This window comes from Barbatula barbatula (genome assembly GCF_947034865.1).
Source record: "Barbatula barbatula genome assembly, chromosome: 3".
Taxonomy (NCBI): Eukaryota; Metazoa; Chordata; class Actinopteri; order Cypriniformes; family Nemacheilidae; genus Barbatula; species Barbatula barbatula.
In genome coordinates, this window is record NC_136764.1 from 28,400,637 (window position 1) to 28,421,384 (window position 20,748).

At 40.2% G+C, this 20,748-nt stretch overlaps 1 protein-coding gene across 4 annotated transcripts in view; it reads left to right on the top strand.

Annotated features, from left to right (window-relative positions):
* Positions 1 to 20,748, top strand: part of adcy1b (adenylate cyclase 1b) — a 99,780-nt gene that overhangs the window by 45,543 nt on the left and 33,489 nt on the right. Inside the window, exons 8-10 of one of the 4 annotated variants that reach the window (XM_079452385.1) lie at positions 1,910 to 2,065; positions 16,178 to 16,225; positions 17,490 to 17,684. In XM_079452385.1, coding sequence (XP_079308511.1) covers positions 1,910 to 2,065; positions 16,178 to 16,225; positions 17,490 to 17,684 — 399 coding nt within the window. Of the gene's footprint in view, positions 1 to 1,909; positions 2,066 to 13,069; positions 13,880 to 16,177; positions 16,226 to 17,489; positions 17,685 to 20,748 lie in introns of those variants that run through there. The other 3 variants (XM_079452386.1, XM_079452388.1, XM_079452387.1) reach the window with 3 other exon arrangements.

Consider the following 20,748-nt stretch of genomic DNA (forward strand, 5'->3'; position numbering starts at 1 on the left):
AGCAGAGATGGTTTTAAAGAAAGGACGAGAGTCAGGCGAGTTGTTGTTTTTAGAGTGTGAGTATGGAGTTTCCGCAGAGGGAACATCAGCGTAGAAAGAAGGGAGGAGAGCCCCGAGTGTGGTGCAATGCTCACAGAGAACATCAGATAACGAGATGGCCTAGATGTAAGAGGGCATAAGCTGTCTAAGGAGGAGGGCACTGTTAATATCCAAGAGAGAGAGCTGTTCAGAGGGACGGAGCATAGCGGAGACCGCAGAGGATAAGCGGGAGAGTGTACGTAGGTTGCCCCGGAATGTGACAGGTGGGGAAGCGTGTGTTGTGTCTGGAGAAGTTAGGTCGAAATCAAGAGTGATGAGGAAATGATCAGACATGTTTTTGGGTTGTGGTTGCAGTAGGGATTAGAATACACTTGGTCAAAAGCAGAGAATAAGAAATATACAAGATACTTAAAAAGAAGAGAATAAATAAAAAGTGTATAAACGTAATACTGAAGTGCGGTACACAAGTGCCTTGTCGGTGTCCTTGCTCGGTGAAGGAAGCGTCGCTGGTTTTTACACTCTTTGGTCTTCACGCAATGAGGCTGCCGCGGTGGTTAATCACACTTATATACCTGTCTGTATCACGTAATTGAATTCAGCTGGACACAGCTTACAATATCCCACAATAAACAATCGAAACCAGCACGAGACTGGACGAGAACAAACGGGACTTCAACAGGTGACATGGCGGTAGTAAACAAAGCAACGCTTCCTAGCAATGACACTGCATTAAACTCAATAAGACAAGAATCAATACACTTTTGCGCTTCAGTTGACTTCTGCTGCTAAACTTTTTCTACAGACGTTGGTACTAACAGCCAATGACAGAACTTTAAAAATGTGCAGTACGTTGAATAGTAGAGACGTAGGAACAGCTTGTTTAAATGTGGCAACAGAACAAATACTTCTATAATTCATCCTTCAAGTTGTCGCTTCCCAATGTCTATAGTATTCTGTATTAAAAAAAAGATGTGAACATGAGCTGCTGCTTTTTACACAACTTGAACTGCTTTCAGAAACAAAACACCCCTGCATGACCACCATTTAATATAATGCTATACTTCCACTACATGTCCTCATGTCACATCATACATTACACATTGTTTATATTCACATCCCTGGGAGATCATGTGATGATCCACAGCAGAGAAGAAGAGCACCAGGGCGGCGCCGGCAGAGCAGGCAGGGCTTGACGTTAGGGTGGAGCAGGCAGGGCTGAGCACAAGGGCGGCACAGGCAGGGATTGACAGAGGAGGCAGGGCTGGGTGCCATGCCTGGGCTGAATCCCAGGGCTGGTAACAGGCAAACAAGACAAAAAAGTATTCCAACAAATAGTAATCCAAAAAAATAGGCAATGATGATGATCAAAGCATGGAACAATGACAAGACAATGGCATGAACGCTCAGTATGCAGATAAACCGACAATATATAGCAATCTGAATATGGAACATTTATGACTAAATATACTACAAACAGGAAGTGATAACAGAAGAAGAGAGAGGATTTGCACAGTCAATTAGTCGTAAGGGGTGCTACCCGGTGAAATATATAGGCATAAAGCCCCTAGAGTTAAAACACATGCAGCACTGATACCAAAGACCAAAGCCTGGGGAGATCCTAAGTTTCAATTTCTATAACTGGAGTGTAAATTTAATGATGACATTTCTGCAAAGTTTAGAGGGGTAAAACAGACCAGACGACATGCTTGGTCATTAAAGAGTCGTTGCAAGGTCTTTTTACCCCTCAGCCATTTTCCTGTTTAAAAATCATTCAATATTTGCACACTATAGTCTGTTTTGTGGTATATCTCTTACCAACATACCCCAATATAATTACTTGGTGTTTGCTGTTTTTGATGTGTGTTTTCAGATTTTTCCTGGCCTGATCCTATCAGACATCAAACCTGCTAAAAAGATGAAGTTTAAGACAGTGTGTTATTTACTGGTGCAGCTGATGCACTGCAGAAAGATGTTCAAGGCTGAGATTCCCTTCTCCAGTGTGATAACCTGTGAGGACGGAGATAAGGTACAGTGCATCAGTATTCTTCACTTTAAAACACACTTAACATAAACACACACACAAAACACATCTTGTAGAAACCCTGAGAAGGGTTTACACAGACAGTAATGCTGCGTAATGCTGCTTCTGTACAGAAATAAAACTTGATTTTCTTGATTATCTGAATTACATTGACTTACTTGAGTGTGAGTATGTTGATGATGACAAAGACGATATATGCTGCTGATTAATCTACCGAACAAAATTATAAACGCAATACTTTCGTTTTTGCCCCCATTTTTCATGAGCTGAACTCAGAAAAAGTCTTATATCTTTATGTACACAAAAGGCCTATTTCGCTCAAATATTGTTCAGAAATCTGTCTAAATCTGTGTAAGTGAGCACTTCTCCTTTGCCAAGTTAGTCCTTCCACCTCACAGGTGTGGCATATCAAGATACTGATTGGACAGCATGATTATTGCACAGATTTGCCTTAGGGTTGCCACAATAAAAGGCCATCTAAAATGTCTAGAATGTGCAGTTTTATCACACAGCGCAATACCACGGATGTCGCAAGTTTTGAGGGAGAGTGCAATTGGCATGCTGACTGCAGGAATGTCCACCAGAGCTGTTGCCTGTTAATCGAATGTTCCTATGTCTACCATAAGCCATCTCCAAAGGCGTTTCAGAGAATCTGGCAGTACATCCAACCAGCCTCACAACCGCAGACCACGTGTAACCACACCAGCCCAGGACCTCCACATCCAGTATCTTCATCTCCAAGATCGTCTGAGACCAGCCACCCAGACAGCTGCTGCAATAATCGGTTTGCATAACCAAAGAATTTCTGCACAATCTGTCAGAAACTGTCTCAGGGAAGCTCATCTGCATGCTCGTCGTCCTCATCTGGGTTCTTGACCTGACTGCGCCGTAACCGACTTGAGTGGGAAAAAGCTCACATTCGATGGCATCTGGCACTTTGGAGAGGTACTCTCTTCACGGATGAATCCCGTTTTTCACTGTACGGGGCAGATGGCAGACAGCGTGTATGGTGTCATGTGGGTGAGCAGTTTGCTGATGTCAACCTTGTGGATCGATTGGCCCATGGTGGCATTTTATTGATGGCATTTTGAATGCACAGAGATACAGTGACGAGATCCTGAGGCTCATTGTTGTGCCATTCATCCACGACCATCACATCATGTTGCAGCGTGATAATGCACGGCCCCATGTTGCAAGGATCTGAACACAATTCCTGGAAGCTGAAATCATCCTACTGGCATGGCCAGTATACTCACAGGACATATCACTCATTGAGCATGTTTGGGATACTCTGGATCGGCGTGTAAGATGGCGTGTTCTAGTTCCTGCCAATATCCAGAAACTTTGCACAGCCATTGAAGAGGAGTGAACCAACATTCCACACGCCACAATCAAAAACCTGATCAACTCTATGCGAAGGAGATGTGTTGCACTGCGTGAGGCAAATGGTGGTCACACCAGAAAGTGACTGGTTTTCGGAGCCCACGGACCCCCCTGATACAGTAAAACTGCACATTTTAGAGTGGCCTTTTATTGTGGCCGCACCAATGCAAAAATCATGCTGTCTAATCAGTATCTTGATATGCCACACCTGTGAGGTGGATGGATTATTTCGGCAAAGGAGAAGTGCTCACTAACACAGATGTAGACATATTTGTGAACAATATTTGAGAGAAATAGGCCTTTTTTTGTATGAAGAAAAAGTCTTAGATACTTCCTGGTAAGAGCGCTCAGCTGTTAATAATTTTTTTACTTGTCAATAAGAGCAGGGATGTGCACAAACAATTTAGGGGCAGGTGCTCCGACGAGATAATAGGGCATATACAGTTGGAGACAGAAATATTAGCCCCCTTGGTAAATATGAGCAAAAAAAGTCTGTGAAAGCAAATCTTCATTGTTTCTCCTTTGATATTTATATATTTTTATTACAAAAATCCAATGTTTTATTAAAGTAACACAATTTAATGTTGGGGGAAATCATATTATGAAATGCATGTTTTTCTCTAATACACACCCTCCACAAGTATTAGAACTTGTGTATTATCGTTTAATTCTTTTTGCTACCTCCATTTCCAAGAACAACAGTCTTCTCTAAAACAGTATGTCTGATGATGTTGAAGAATACATGACAAGTGATCTTAGACTAGATTCCTCCATACAGAATTTCTCCAGATCCTTCAAATGCTAGTGCTCCCTCTTCTTCGGTTCTGCCCACTCTCTTTCAATAGGGTTCCGATCAGGAAACTGGGGTGGCCATGGCAGGATCTTGATTTTGTACTCATTAAGTAATTTTTGGTTGACTTTGACATTTGTTTTGAACCAGTGTGCTGATGGAAGATCCAACCACAACCTATTATAAGATTTATAGCAGAGCAAATCAGGTTGTTATTTGATATAAAACATGATACCATTTAACTGAACAAGATGCCCAGAATATCTGGTATAATATAAATAATTTATATATCTTCAATATATAATATAAACAGGAATATTTAACTCTGGACATGGGGCAATTGTTTTTATCCCTGTGTGCACCAAACCCATATTGTGTTCTTGCTGCCAAAAAACTCTTTCTCATTTCATATGGCCATATGGTCCTGGTTGATGTTCTAGTATGGCAAATTAATATGGAGAAGTTTGTTATTGCATGAGAGCAGAATATTAGTTTTTTAAAACTTTGTGGCAATGACGGTGCAGTTTCTATAAATATTTTTATAGATACTTCCTGACTCCAAATGATGACTCCTCACCATTGTAGACTGAATAGTAGTCAAGTCAAGTCAGCTTTATTTATATAGCGCTTTTTACAATTTTCATTGTTACAAAGCAGCTGTACAAGAAAAAATTACTATAAGTAAAACATAAAAGGTTATGGAATTCAAAACACAGGTCAAATATCAGACACACAATAAATTCCTATATGCAGTGTTAATTAAATAAGACTACCAAATTCTAGCAGCCCCCCCGGCCAGGCAAAACAGTGCAAAACAGTGGCGAGGAACCCAAAACTCCATTGGAGGAGAAAAAAAACCTCGGAGGGAAACCAGGCCTAACCAGGGGATTCCAGTTCCCCTCTGGCAAAAACTGCAGCCTCTGCACAAGCTCAACAGTGCTTGCACAACAAGGCAAAAATAAAAAAAATTAGATTTAAAATTATCATTAATAATCTAATAGTGGCTAGTACTTTCACAGGCTTGACATGATACCTCATGCCTTCTGGAATCCATGCCATGGTCTCATGATCATCATCATCGCCGTCATGTGCTGTTGCTGCTGCACTGGGGCCTTCACCCTATCACATTTAATCTGATTCATATTGAGGCTAGTAGACAAGACATGCCAGGCCTATAGTATGCCTTTGATGGATCAGCATCGTCTGGTGCTTGTGCTGGTGGCTCTAACAGTAACACAGTGCTGCCAGACACTGCAAGGCAATAGGCAAACCAAAGTCAGACAGTCCAAATGGATTCAATATGAATGTGGTTGTGTCCCATGTAGAGATGGAAGGACATACCTTGTACTTTATACAATTTCACTCATATCTGCAGTCCATTTCAATAAAAAAAATTTTTTAATACAATTTAATAATCTGTATTAGTAATGTTTAATAATCAGAGTACAACTGCATTTTTGGAGATGTGAATTAACTATTTGGATTGTAATCGTGATGTTTCAGCGGAGCGGTGAGTGTGTAATTGTGCACTACTTACGCATTCAGGTGGTCTGCAATACTTTGACATTTCGTAGCGCGCACCTATCCAGGATTGGTTTCACCTGGCTTGATGAATCCGTGTCTGCTTATCCTTGCTTGGTCTTTGTGCAACCAATTAAGCCTGGACGCACTTGTTTTGGCTTCACTGAGCTCAGCTCAGTCATTTATCCTGGATAAATGGTCTTAATTCTACTTTTGTGCAACGGGCCCCAGATTCTATTCTAAATCAAAACATGAAGAAAAGGGTCAAATTAGTTTGAAAGTTAGGCTGTTCAAAAAAATTCAAACATTTACTGTATGACATTTACATGTAGCAGACGCTTTTATCCAAAGCAACTTACAAAGAATTCAAGGAGCAATAAGTGATATGTCATACAAGAACAATAGTATGATGGCACGTTTTCTGAGAAGTGTTTCATATCTGTGTTGCATGGAGTCGCTCAACTTCTGTCACCTGTAAACAAGTATTCCAGCCCAGGACGATTGCACTACAAAACACAATTCCTCTGCCTTTCTTGGTTTTGCCACAGAAATAGCGTTTTTGAAGTCACCCCACAAGTTTTCCATTGTATTAAGGTCTGTAGATTGGGCTGGCCACTTCATAACGTTAATCTTGTTGGTCTGGAACAAAGATACTGCTCGCTTACTGGTGTGTTTGGGGTTGTTGTCTTGGTGAAACACGCATTACAAGGGCATTTCCTATTCGGCACAAGGCAACATTACCTCTTTAAGTATTTTAATGTAAAGAACTGAACCATGAATCCAATAAATAGGAATCCCGGAATCCGATAAATAGGCCCAACACCATAGTTTGAGAATCATCCCCATATCATGATGCTCGCGTCCCCATGCTTCACTGTCTTCACAGTGTACTGTGGCTTGAATTCAGGGTTTGGGGTCATCTGACAAATTGTCTGCGACCCCTAGACCCAAAAAGAACAATCTTGCTCTCATCAGAAAATATTGCGCCATTTCTCTTTAGGCCAGTCAATGTGTTCTTTAGCAAATTGTGACCTCTTCAGCACATGTTGTTTTTTCAACAATGGGACTTTGCAGGGACTTCTTGCCTATAGCTTGGCTTCACTTAGGCTTCTTATCCTTCTTACAGTACTCGCAGGTAACATCAGACTTTCTTTGATTACCCTGAAGCTGATCATCTTTGCCTTTTTGTCTATTCTTTGATCCATTCGAATGGTACTGTGGTTGTCCGTTTTCTTCCACGTCTTTCTGGTTTTGGTAGCAAATTTAAAGCATTTGATATCCTTTTTGCTGATATCTGACCTTTATTCTGCATCTTTTTTATCATTTTTTTTATCATATCGTAATTTTATCAAAGTACGCTGTTCTTTTGAACAATGTCTTGAACGACCCATTTTACTTAGATTTTCAAAGAGAAATGCACAGTACAACATTTTCTGCCTTTGTCCTTAAATAATGGCCACTTGTGTGACACCAGTGTTTTCACAGAATGATTTACCTCTCGAATTGAACTCCACACTGTCACAAAAGCTGTGATGATAGAGCTGGACAAAGGACGCGGCAGACACTGCTATTATTTTGAACGCACCCTTTTCAATAAATGATTTAATTACACAGAACTAGCAGCATGCATGTCATGACTGTTGGGTCTGTTGGTTTTCTATTACTCTACTACACCCACTAGTCAATTTTTGCCATATAGAATTATAATTTCTACCAAAAACATTGACGATCTGGTTAGTGATGTTGGACTGCTATTATTTTGAACATAATTGTATTTTCACGGAATACTGCTTCCAGCCTCTTTTGCACACACACACACGCACGCACACACGCACACACACACACACGCACACGCACACTCAGTCATCCACAGGGTTTTGTCTGTCTTTATTGTAAATATTGTCTTGTAAAATGGAAGAATCTGTCCCATTCACTCCTGTGTTGTTTACCTGCTCTTGGTGTCAGCAGGCATAACAACCTCTTTCATATGTGACCGAATGACCTATCATTAACTTACACTGGTAAGGCCCGTACTCAAGACCCCAAATTTTCGAGCCTCCCCAATAGCAGACTTTCAACTAAATGAAAAGGACGAACAGAGACAAAACCACGGATTACTAGTTTATTTATCAAATAGTTACTCAAAACCCCTGGAGCTCAACATCATTGATAAAAAGATTAAATCAATGTAAATGAATCAGCCCAATGGGCTTCGTTTAGGTGGTTCCCCTGGGCCGGCCACCCGTACACTGGCCAAACACACCAAAAATAAAAATATACTAACAAAAGAACACTTCACAAAAAGATAAACTAAACAAGTTGGTTTCTTTCTTTAGCATTATGTCTTTGCATAAACATTTCACCGCTCAACTCATAAAACAAAATAAGTACAAATCAAAACACTTCAATCCAACCAAACCCAAAAATACAATGATTTTAAACCCACTCGACACCATCAAATCAACAGAGGTCAAAAAGAACAAAAGAACAGATAAACCACAATTAATCAACTCCGTAATGGAGCAGTATCAATGTAAAGCAAGACAAAGAAAGGATACAACTAACCTAAATAACGAAATAACCAGTCTAAATAATTTGGTCAATAAATAGGACCTTATAATAATAATAATACAATAAAGCAAGCCAACAAAACAACACAATTCAATTCAACTCCATTGCACACACCAGGTGAACCAGGTGGCGCCAGAATCAACGACCACAGGTTAGAGCGCATCTAACGGGAGCGTTGTACAGGCAATTGAAGACTTTCAATGCAATCACGAGCGTTCAATGCAAAAAAAGAAGATCTCGCGTCCCAAACTGGAAACGTTATTTAAGCCGCAGCAAAACAGCAGCTGGCAGCTTCTGAAAAACAAATAGACATTTTCGTTTGCTTTCTTCTCCCTCCCCACTCCTCTCAGATTTATAATCACACAAACAGGGTAAGGGGAAAATAATATAACCTTTCACGTGTAAGACACTCACTCACACATGCTCACTAACAATGTCTGGATGCACCCGACTAATCTAAAATTACACCAAACAAGCACATTAAGCAAACATGTGAATTAAGTTAAATTCCCACGAACACCCATATTCTAGATTTATATTTCCCTCCCGTCTATGAGCTACCAGTTTAACACAACTTACCTTTCCCGAGGAGTGAAGGAGATACAAGACCTACACAAACAGGTCTCATCGGAACAATGTCATGAAGAAATTAACTCTCACCTGCGTCTATATAGCTACATGATTACCTGACGTACCCACCAACTTAATGCCTTGCTATTTTTAAAGGGCCCACGCAGACTACTCTTAAAGGGGCAATCCCACTACACATGCAAAGGAAAAGCTTGAGATCCGCCAATATAAGCCCTCTTGCATGCGGAAATCTCAGACCCAACCCATTACAAACTCTCTGCTGCGAGCAAAAGCCTGAGCTGCGCGTGCATTACAAGCTCTCTCGTGCAAGTAAATCCGTCTTCATTTGTTTTAAAAAAAAGACCCTGGTAAAAGGGCACTTTCGAGGAAGTGAATGGTTAGGTCATTGATATCTTTTATATCTATGTGTGCACATGCCTGAATAAGAGTAAAATGCTGTTAAAACCCACCCACATGTGATTTTTGTGCCAGAAAGGTGAACATAAATAAGCGTAAACGAAAACATCTTGGTTATGGCTATAACTTCTGATCCCTAGCCATTCTTCACTCCCTCACCTTAACATCCTGGACAAAACTGTGACTACTGTGATTCAGGTTCCAGGGTTCCACTATCTCTCAGGACCTGAAGTGGGAGTCCCACATAGATTCCATTGTAAAGAAGGCCCAGCAGAGGTTGTACTTTCTTTGTCTTCTGAGGAATTCAAAATCAAATTAGATCGCCTAAAAGTACAACGGACAGTTCGCAGTGCTGAAAAGATTATTGGCGCTCCCTTGCCCACACTTCAAGACCTGTATGATTCCAGAATGAAGAACAGGGCAGGAAAAATCATCACAGACTCCACACACCCTGGACACAAACTTTTTGAGCTGTCGCCCTCTGGATAAGGCTTCAGAGCAGTAAACACCAGGACTTCTAGTCATAGATGCAGCTTTCCCCCCAGGCCATCTCCCTCCTAACCAGTTAACTGCTCCACAAGAGCAATATTCCACTTTTTTAATACTTCTATAGTGTACATTATAATGCCTTATGTACATGTAAAGTGAAAGTGACCTATTTGTCAGTTATGGTGAACCACCTCTTCACCTCTGGTGAAATGTGACCTCTGCATTTAACCCATCCAGAGAGTAGTGAACACACACACACCCGGAGCAGTGGGCAGCTATCACTGCAGCGCCCGGGGAGCAAGTATTGGTAAGGTGCCTTGCTCAAGGGCACCTCAGTCGTTACCTGCCGGCCTTGAGGATCGAACTAGATTAGATTCAACTTTATTGTCATTACACACATACAAGTACAGTGTAACGAAATGTAGTTTAGGTCTAACCAGAAGTGCAATTAGCAAGTGCAGGATATACAGTTAGAATAAATACAGAATACAATATTGATAAAATATTATACAGTTATGAAAAATGATACAGTAATGAGAACTAGCAACTTTCTGGTCACGAGTCCGACTCTCTAACCATTAGGCCACGACTGCCTTAGATGTATATAATGTACATATAATAAGTCTACCTCTGCACACAACATTATCCATTTGCACAAGTGTTAATAGCATCTGTAAATATGTAAATTCAACAATATACTACCCTGTACAATGTACTCTATATGTTATTATTATGATTTTCTGTACAATAGTCTTTTATTTTATATACATAAATAAAAACAGTAAATCTTTATTATAATTAGGGGTCAGGTCCCGTAAGTCTTTTTCTTCTTCTTCCATTTCTTCTTCTGCCCCTCCTTCTTCTTCTTCTGCCATGGCAGCCCATAGAACCGTAAATAGGAGACTATGTGCCAAATTTTATAACATTCCTATGTACTGCAGCAAATTTGGAGTCTTTAACTAAAACCCTCAAGCGTCACCAACAGTCCATCATTTCACATAGATTTTTGCATAAAACATCTGAACTGTACGCTGTAGAAATAAAATGTCATGAAAATTGTATTGCCATTTTGAATTATTCGAAAAAGTACTTTATTACTTTAATGAAACTTTGATGTATTGACAAGAAACTTTGTATATGGCAAAAAAGTCGAGTTGTTCCAAACAATATCAAATGTTTCTCGGTCGGCCATTAGCGGCGCAACTCATTTCAACTTTTGTCATTAAATGCAGTATTTTATGAATGCAATGGCAGGAACCTTACGCACAGAGATGGCGCCGCTATGTTTGGCATGCCGTCTGTTGCTCCCTTCGCTCTGGTTATTTTTAAGTGCAGTAGTAGCTAACCACAGATCTGGTCTGTTTGTATATGACCGCACATTTCTGGTAGAAATAGAAAATCTCATCTTAGACTCTGACACTGCTGGCGTCATTTGTTGTCCCCTGGACCAAGCGCCGTAAACGCCAAGGGAAACAGCTGGATCACAGTGAGACTGATAACTACCTTGGGGTTTCGTGGTCGACGGGCTGGTAGCCTTAACTTTGAGGTTTCATACAGTTGGATCCGTCCGATCATCCCAGAGGTATATATCCTTCCCCTATGACTCTTCTGCTCCAGGACTTACCGTGAGGGAGTAAATGCGCACAACACAAAAACTAGACTGGATTAAGGACGACGTTCAGAATTCGTTCTTAGACCTTGTCCCTCCAAATTGCTCTTTTTTTTTAAGTACTCCGTGACCGTCAGGATAACCTGGAGGGGGATTAGCAACTGTCTAACAAGGACTCTTTCTCTGGTTACGCTATTCCATCCGGGGTTTTTACACTTGGTCTTTCTATTTCGGACATGGAAACATGTGACGCTGGCTTGTCTGATCACTCAACTATTCTATTTACCACTGCTTCTCCGGGTCGTCCTGTTTTATCAATGTCTATACCGCGTTGGTGTCGCATTTTTCCGGCTGACGCAGTGGAGGAATTTCGCTCAAACTACAATGCCATTTCAACCAGTTTCGGCAATTTGGATGCCTCTTTTGGGAACCCAAATGCAGATGAGTTCCTTCATGGTTATAATGACTTGTGCTCAAACATTCTAGATGCTATCGCTCCGCTGAGTATTAAACACCCTAAGTTAAAAAAATCATTTGAGACCTCACAAACAGCCTGATTTGGCTCTCTGCGGGATAGAATGGAGCCCTGCCATCTGGTCCTCTTTTGATTCGGTAAGTCTCTCCACCTGTAAATCAATCATTGAGAACTTAATAACTACTACCTGTTCTCATGATATCTTGCCTACGTGATTTTTAAAGTCAACCATAGATTATGTTGGCCCTGACATACAGCACTTTGTCAATCAGAGTTTGAGTACAGGAATGGTTCCAGATATTTTAAAGCATGCAACAATCACTCCCATTAAAGAAAACGGATTTGGATCCACTGGAGCTATCAAACTTCAGACCTATCTCCAATTTGCCTTTTACATCAAAGATCTTGGAGAAAGCAGTGCAGCTGCAATTATAAGCCTTCCTGGACTCAAATCACATTTATGAATTGTTTCAATGAGGATTTAGGAAAAAGCATAGCACGGGAACTGCCCTGTTAAAAGTCCTAAACGACATCTTGCTATCCACCGATGCTGGTAATGCTGTGGCATTAGTCCTGTTGGATCTGAGTTCAGCTTTTGATCTGGTCGATCACACTGTACACATTACACATCTGCAAAACTGTGTTGGTATTAGAGATACCAGTTTAAACTGCTTTAGATCTTTTTTTAAGGAATCGTAAGATGTCTGTACATATTGGTCAAAAATCTTCCTCAACTGCTTCATTGACTCAAGGTGTTCCCCAGGGCTCCATCTTATCTTCAATTCTTTTTCCTTATACATACTGCCTTTGGGCAATATCCTACAGAAATATGGCGTTTCCTTCCACCTATAGGCGGATGATGTGCAACTGTACCTTCCTCTAAATTGTAAGAAAGAATCTCAGATTGGAGTATTACATTCATGTATCAATGAACTGAAATTATGGTTGACCAATAACTTTCTCACCGTAAATTAAGGGAAAACAGAAGTCATCCTATTCGGACCTAGTAATGCTTTTTTAATGCTTTTTAAATAATCACAGGGTAAAGAATCTAGAGTTCTGTTTCGACACCGGCCTCAAGTTTGAAAAGAAGATAAATGGAGTTGAATAATTTCTGTCTAAAGAAAATCTTGAAATACTCATTCACGCTTTTGTGACTTCTAGATTGGACTATTGCAACTTCCTCTATCATGGAATACATCGGTGGTCTCTCGAGCTCTTACAATTGGTCCAGAATGCAGCTGCTAGGCTACTGACTGGGACACATACATTTTAGCACATAACCCCAGTTCTGTCTGCGTTGCAGTGGCTCCCGGTTAAGCTTAGAGTGAATTTTAAATTACTAGTTTTAGTTTATAAACCGCTGCACAATCTTTCCCCATCTCCCTCTCCGAGTTGTTGCATCCACCAAACTTAGTGCGATCTCTTAGGTCTGAAAAATTAAAAATGTTGTCAGTCCCAAGGTCTAGACTTTAATTCCGGGGTGACCAGGCGTTTTCCATTGCCGGCCCTATTTTATGGAATTACCTTCCGACTGTGATTCGTGCAGCACCGTCTTTATCTAATTTTAAATCTCTGCTTAAGGCATACTATTTGGAACAAATTATGTCTAGCTAAATAGTGTGATGTCTTGCTCTTGTTTTAGTATTTATATTGGTAATGTTTGTTTTTATAGAGTTGTGTATTTTAAAACCCCTGCTGTAGGGATCTGTTATTCTGTGTTTTATTTTATTTGATATGTACAGCACTTTGGTCAACCGAAGGTTGTTTTGAAATGTGCTATAGAAATAAAATAAACAAACAAACAAACATGATCATTCTGAGAGTACCTGTAAAGCCATTTTTGGGCTTGACCTCGATAAATACTGCTTGCAGCTTTAATTTGTCTTGTCATTGTGTTGAATGTGTGTGTAAAGAAAATTCCTTGTGTGTGCTAGAACACTTTGCAATAAAGCTCTTCTGATTCAGTATTTCATTGATGGATCCTGTGCTATCATTCTTACAAGAAATAAATATGTTTATAAGAAGATCTATGAGATCTGACTGATAGAACTGAATCGTAGTTGCACTATGCAGGGAAATGTCTTGATATCGTAAATGCTGTATGACGGAAGATGTCTACATGTGTTGATATTGTCCTTCAGTTTGGGATCATAATTTTTAACCTGTCAATGTAAATCCTGTATAAACTAGAGATGTTTTCAACACGTAGTACCCTTTAATTTGCAAACCTTGATTGTGTGCATGTGTGTAATGGCGTAGAATACACAGGGGGACATGTACCCCTCACTTTTAGGTTAAGATGATTATGTCCCCTGCACTATTCGCCACCATTCCTGTCCACGTTCTGGACGTGTGTGAGTGTTACGAGGCCAATGATCTTCCGTGGATCTGTTTAAGCTGCAGTTCAAACGCATGGAACCGGTAACAATGCACTATTGTATACTTTCGTAGCGGCAAATTAAAACAGGGTACTTGGCACTGATTAATAAAAGTATGGCCTATATACAAGCATTTAAAAAGCTATAGTGTCGATAATGTATGCGAAGAGTTTGTGGAAGTAAAAGCACTATTAAGAGTGCAACACATTCATTTTGCAGTTGAAGCATAGAGAAGAACGGTGTTATCACATAGCAATTGATTTATATGCGTTAACGTTTGCAGCAGAATCTTTAACAAGAATAGAGGCACATATTGTGCTTAAAAAGAGTGTTTGAATAGCTGTGTGCAAAGGATGGTGCGATCAGAAACTGACGTACCTTAACCTTGGAGTTCAGCTATTATTCTTGGTTCTTTTTCTACCAGTCGCACTATCCTTCTGTTCAATCTGGGGTGGATTTTCCTCTTGCGGCCATCAAGTCAAGTCATGCCGTGCCCAGGGAGGTTGGCTACACTTCCATGGACCTTAAACTTCTTAATATTATTTGCAACATTTGTTACAGGACCTTCAAGCTGCCTGGAGATAGTCTTGTAGCCTTTACCTTCACGATACTTGTCTATTATTTTCTTTCTGAGCTCCTCAGACAACTTTATCCTTTGCTTTCTCTGGTCCATGTTCAGTGTGGGAAACATAATGATATATACTTATTTAGAGCAACAAAACTGCAACATTGTGCTACGCCTGGTTGTGAAAGAACACTGTTGCTTCCTTCGGATTCTGTTATTAGGAATGTGTGGTTGACGTTTATTTTTAAGTAATGTTACATTCCTGCTCACGTGGGTGAAACATTGAGCATTTTTTCGTTTGCCGTGGATTCCTTTGTAAACAAGGCACAAAGAGTGTTTGAATAGCTGTGTGCGAAGGATGGTGCGATCAGAAACTGACGTACCTTAACCTTGGAGTTCAGCTATTATTCTTGGTTCTTTTTCTACCAGTCGCACTATCCTTCTGTTCAATCTGGGGTGGATTTTCCTCTTGCGGCCATCAAGTCAAGTCATGCCGTGCCCAGGGAGGTTGGCTACACTTCCATGGACCTTAAACTTCTTAATATTATTTGCAACATTTGTTACAGGACCTTCAAGCTGCCTGGAGATAGTCTTGTAGCCTTTACCTTCACGATACTTGTCTATTATTTTCTTTCTGAGCTCCTCAGACAACTTTATCCTTTGCTTTCTCTGGTCCATGTTCAGTGTGGGAAACATAATGATACATAACAGCACAGTGACTACTTTTCTCCGTCTAAATCATCTGAATGACTGATTACAAGATTGGATACATGTGTGATACTAATTAAAGACAAAAATTAGTTTGAAATATCATGACAATCCAATTGTTTATGATCTTTTCTATACCAACAAATGTGTCCAGGCCATTTTAGAATATCTTTGTAGAATAAGCAATAATTCATCTGTTTTCACAGCTTCTTTCGTTTATTCTATGACGTACCAAAGGCATGCATGTATACATGATACAATAGCTTTTAATTTCATCACTCTTCAGGAGGAGTAAAGCATTATTTTAATGAGCTGTAAGGCTAACAACAAATTTGAGCACGTCTGTATTTAAAAGTTAGTTAAAAGTGTTGGTTTGAAAAGTGCATGGAATATACCCATATACAAAATGTATTTTGGTTACAAGAATTACATCAGCACAGTCTGTGTTCTGTACATTATTTCTTCTGTCTAACACAAATTGAGACTTTTGAGGAAAGCTTTCCAGGGTTCTTATCCATATAAAAAATGATTTAGAGATTTTTTTGATCTTAAAAAATATCTAAACAATTTGCATTTTAAGATTTGTTTTATGTCTTGTCTTTATTTGCTTCTATGAAGATCTGGCAACCCTGTCACTTTAGCGAAGGGCTCTTGAGAGCGGCAAAAGTAAGGACTTTTTCACTTTTCTACTTATTTAGAGCAACAAAACTGCAACATTGTGCTACGCCTGGTTGTGAAAGAACACTGTTGCTTCCTTCGGATTTTGTTATTAGGAATGTGTGGTTGATGTTTATTTTTAAGTAATGTTACATTCCTGCTCACGTGGGTGAAACATTGAGCATTTTTTCGTTTGCCGTGGATTCCTTTGTAAACAAGGCACATGTCAATGCTGGATTTGCAGAAAGAATGAGATTAAAAAGCAATGCTGTGCCATCAATATTGAATCCGACTGGAATCTAATGTGAGTAAAAATATATGCAAGATGCGTCCACTATTGCTCTGTTAGAGATCGCTTTATATGTCCTGATAATGTGTAATCTACATTTCTAACCAAGTTTACAGAAGGCTCCAACTAGCACGTAGCTTGTCAAACAGACAAACAGAAATCTACATCACAGGGCACACTGCTGTCTTTTGGAACTGTTATCCAATCATAGCAGTGGCCGTTATATTATAATATTTAATATTTATGGGGCAGTCGTGGCCTAATGGTTAGAGAGTCGGACTCATGACCAGAAAGTTGCCAGTTCGATTCTCAGGGCCGGCAGGTAACGACTGAGGTGCCCTTGAGCAAGGCGCCTTACCCCTACTTGCTCCCCGGGCGCTGCAGTGATAGTTGCCCACTGCTCCAGGTGTACGTGTGTTCACGACTTGCTCTGCGTTTGTTCACTACTCTCTGGATGGGTTAAATGCAGAGGTCACATTTCAGGTATGGTTCACCATAACTGACAAACATGTCACTTTCACTTTCACTTTATTGAAATAAATAGTGGTAGCAGACAGTTTGTTTACAAACATTATCATTGTGTAAGGAGCACTGAAACTTTTGGTGGTGACTGGAGCAGTCTTCCACTTCCAGACGCTGTATCTGCTGCTCTCGGTATCTATCTCAACAGTTTTTTTTGTTTGCCGGTGTGCAAATTATTTTTGTTTATGAGCTTAAAGACAACCCCCTTTTAATGTAAACCCCTCCCTCTTTCCACACAATACCCACCTACATTTGGAAAACACTTTTGAAATCTTTGGAGGTGTAAGAAAACTGCTGAAGTAGGGGGCAGTTTTTGATACTTATTTAACCCTGTATACACTTTTGTGTTCAAGGCCATGACCGTCAAAATGTTGCAGCTGTATTTTGCTGTCACTTACTCTTTTTTTAACAGTGTGGTAATTGTCAGATTTTTAGACTTGTCAAACTCTGTTTCTCTGGCAGAAAAGGGTGCTTTGCTCGGCACCAGAGAAGCTCGGAAACCGGACTTCAGTATCAGCAAATGCCACTCAAAGCAGTCCGGGAGCAAGAGTAAACCGTTATATCAGCCGCCTGATTGAGGCCCGGCAGACAGAGTCTGACACAGCTGACCTGCACTTCTTCACACTCATGTATAAAGACTCTGAGCGGGAGCACAGGGTGAGAACTAAGCATATACAGTACAATAAGACATGCCACTCACAAAACATAGCTTTACAATACCACTACAACACTTTCACAGGTTTCAGGAGGTTAAAAGTTGTAAAGCTACCATAAGATCCTGGTCAGGTTATCCTGTAAGATAAAAAGCTGTCTAGGAAACTCAATAAAGCCTGACTAAAGACATAAAGCTGCTAACCGGATTATCCTGAGCTCTCTCTACACTCATGCACTTAAAACATGATAGGTTATTTCACGACGGTGGATAGTAAAAAAAGGTATATGTAAAAAAGATAGATCTTTAACAACGATGACAAGGTTTACCCAAGAACTCTATCATGTCCTGTTAACATTGTGAACGTCCAGAATGTAGCTAGACTGCTTTAACATTTGATTATATTTCCTATTCTTACAATCAACAGAGGGAGCCCTTGGCAGACTACTGGTCACTCTCTATTTCCTATATTTATATTTCATGTTTGCACTGTATACATATCTTCTCTGTGTCTAAAACTGCCTACTGTGACCCAGAGTCGGCGCCAGACCACAATTAACCGGAGGGCAAGTAGCTCCCAACCGGAGGCCACACAATCAGCATTATTAATACAAAATGGGTCAAAACTACATGATGTGTGCAAGGGCACTTAAACAACTCGTAAAGGATGCTGGCAAATTTTTCGGTACATACAAACAACGACACAAATTAAACGATATTACCACAGTCAACAAAATCAACCGGTTGACAGTTATATGCCATAATTTAATGCTCATTTTCATTCAGGCCTGCAAAAAGTGAAAAGTACCTTTTTTGAAAGGCTGAAGTCGCCGCGTGCGAACATTAAACCTCCTTAAAATTGTGTTCTTCCATTCGGCTGTACATTTACAAGTAAGGTCCTTTTCAAAATTCAGCGGAACTAACTGGGCCTTTTGTTTTTTAAAGAAATTAAGCAGTGAAGAGAGAATTCACACAGGTTGCGTCGAAAATCAGAGCAGACAGCAAAATCAAAACGCTGCAACGGCCTTAACGCTATACTCAAGCCAGTCTCGATTAGTATACCAACTAGAAACAAAAGCATGTTTTCTGCCACTAAAAATGGGAGTAGAAAACTATCGTAATATAACTTGATTGGGTTGATCAATCCCGAGATCATCCACGGCCTGAGGATGTATGTTCTCTTTGGAAATTGAGCCGATATGTGGTTGAGTTGTGGATTATGTAACAGTTAGGTGGTGTTAGCTGAGAAGGACTCGACAGAGTTCTGGTACATTCTGAATCTGATGGCCTTGCTGAAGCAGAAGCACCGCCACAGACAAGCTATTTTCTGATGTCTATGTTTTATATGTGATCTATAAAATGCTGTGACAACAAGCACTTACTAATTTGTAGCAGCTCCTACACTCTGACTTTGTGCGTATATGTTAATACGATGCATTATGACGCATCATCACAACAACCATTCACATACGTAGATTCATCTTTTTTAAACCAAAATAAACACACGGGCTACCATTTTTCTTTATTTCTATTTGTTTAAAATTATTTATATGTTAAAACATTTTTCTTAATTTTCAGTAGGTATTACATTTTTTTTTAACTGTTGTTGTTGCACAACAACCCACTGTGGAGGGTATGGCCTGCGGGTGCTCCCCCGTGGTGCCGGCAGTGCTGTGACAGTACGTACTGAATTAGATAAAATATCTGATACGCATTGCTCCGAGGCAAAAATTAGTAGATCTTAACGCAGTTTTATTAATCCAAAAAAAGAACAGTCTGAGGTCTTGTAAGGCAGACAACAATCATAAAACAAGAGATCAGGCAATGGTCAGGGCAAACAGCAGAGGTACATGAAACAAGAAACAATCCAAAATCAACAAACCAGGTCATCCAACAAGACATGTGTTGTGGAATTTTCTTATTCCTTAATCAAGGTGAGTAAATTTTGACAAACGCAATATACAGAGACATCAGGTACTTTGCAAAGTATTTTATTGTCGTTTAATCTGCATCATAAGCAATGAGCATGGTGCAGAGCAAAGGCACTCTTTCCTTCTGCACCCAGAGTTTATATATTAAAACGTGAAAACCCCCTCCCTTTGCCCCCTAGCCAGAATCCCGAGCTGGTTTCCGAGAAGTGATGCCCGTTATTCCAAACAGAACATCTTGGCCTCTGCTCGAGGGCAAAGGCAGAGTGGTATGACGTGTATAGAGAAAAACATGATAACATAGAGAAGAAAACATGGATAAAAACTTCATAAACATATAGATAGACACATCAAGAAGCTAGACTAGAAAATTTCCATTACATTCCCCCCTTTTATCATATATGATAACCAAAATCTTTATACTTTGACCATGTAAGATGAGCAACGCCCTTTCTCTTACAGGTTTCATTCTTCTATCTAAACAGTTCTTAAAATCCCACTAGAATCGGTAACACCACCTGCTTCAGCCTTCGTCACTTTCCATATTTCCACTCTTATTTGGGAAGTTGCTCCCGTTCCCTCATAACTAAAATTTTTCTGAGTTACAGCTAGTCTAAAACTTTCTCCTTTGCCTTTTTATTTGGCCGTCCCAGGGGACATAATGGCCCACATTTTCAAATTTTGTTGCCTTATCCACCACATCACCTGAGGTACACGTACCTCTACACAAATACATATTTGTTCCCCAGTACCTAGCAGAATTAGGGTAACACTGTCCCTCCCCATACCATTTTATTAAACTTGGAATATAGTGTTGCACAAAAACAAAATTCTATAATCTCTAATTTCTCGGGGTTCGATGCGTCCCCGACTCAACAGTTGATTCCCTTTGCGAGCACCAATAGTGCCCCTCCTGTCGCTTCAGTCAGCACGACCATTGCGAAGAGCCATTGTGGATGCCATTTTGATGGGCCTATGGTTGGAGTTGCCACTCCTTGGACCTTTTTGCAGTGGGAGGTGTGTCTTTCCTACGACTTCCTGGAAGCTGTGTATTGATTTGTCAGCTCCATTTGCTACTGCTCTTTTGACCTGCACAAAAATTTTGAGAGCAAAAAACACAAAAACACATTGCTTGTAACAT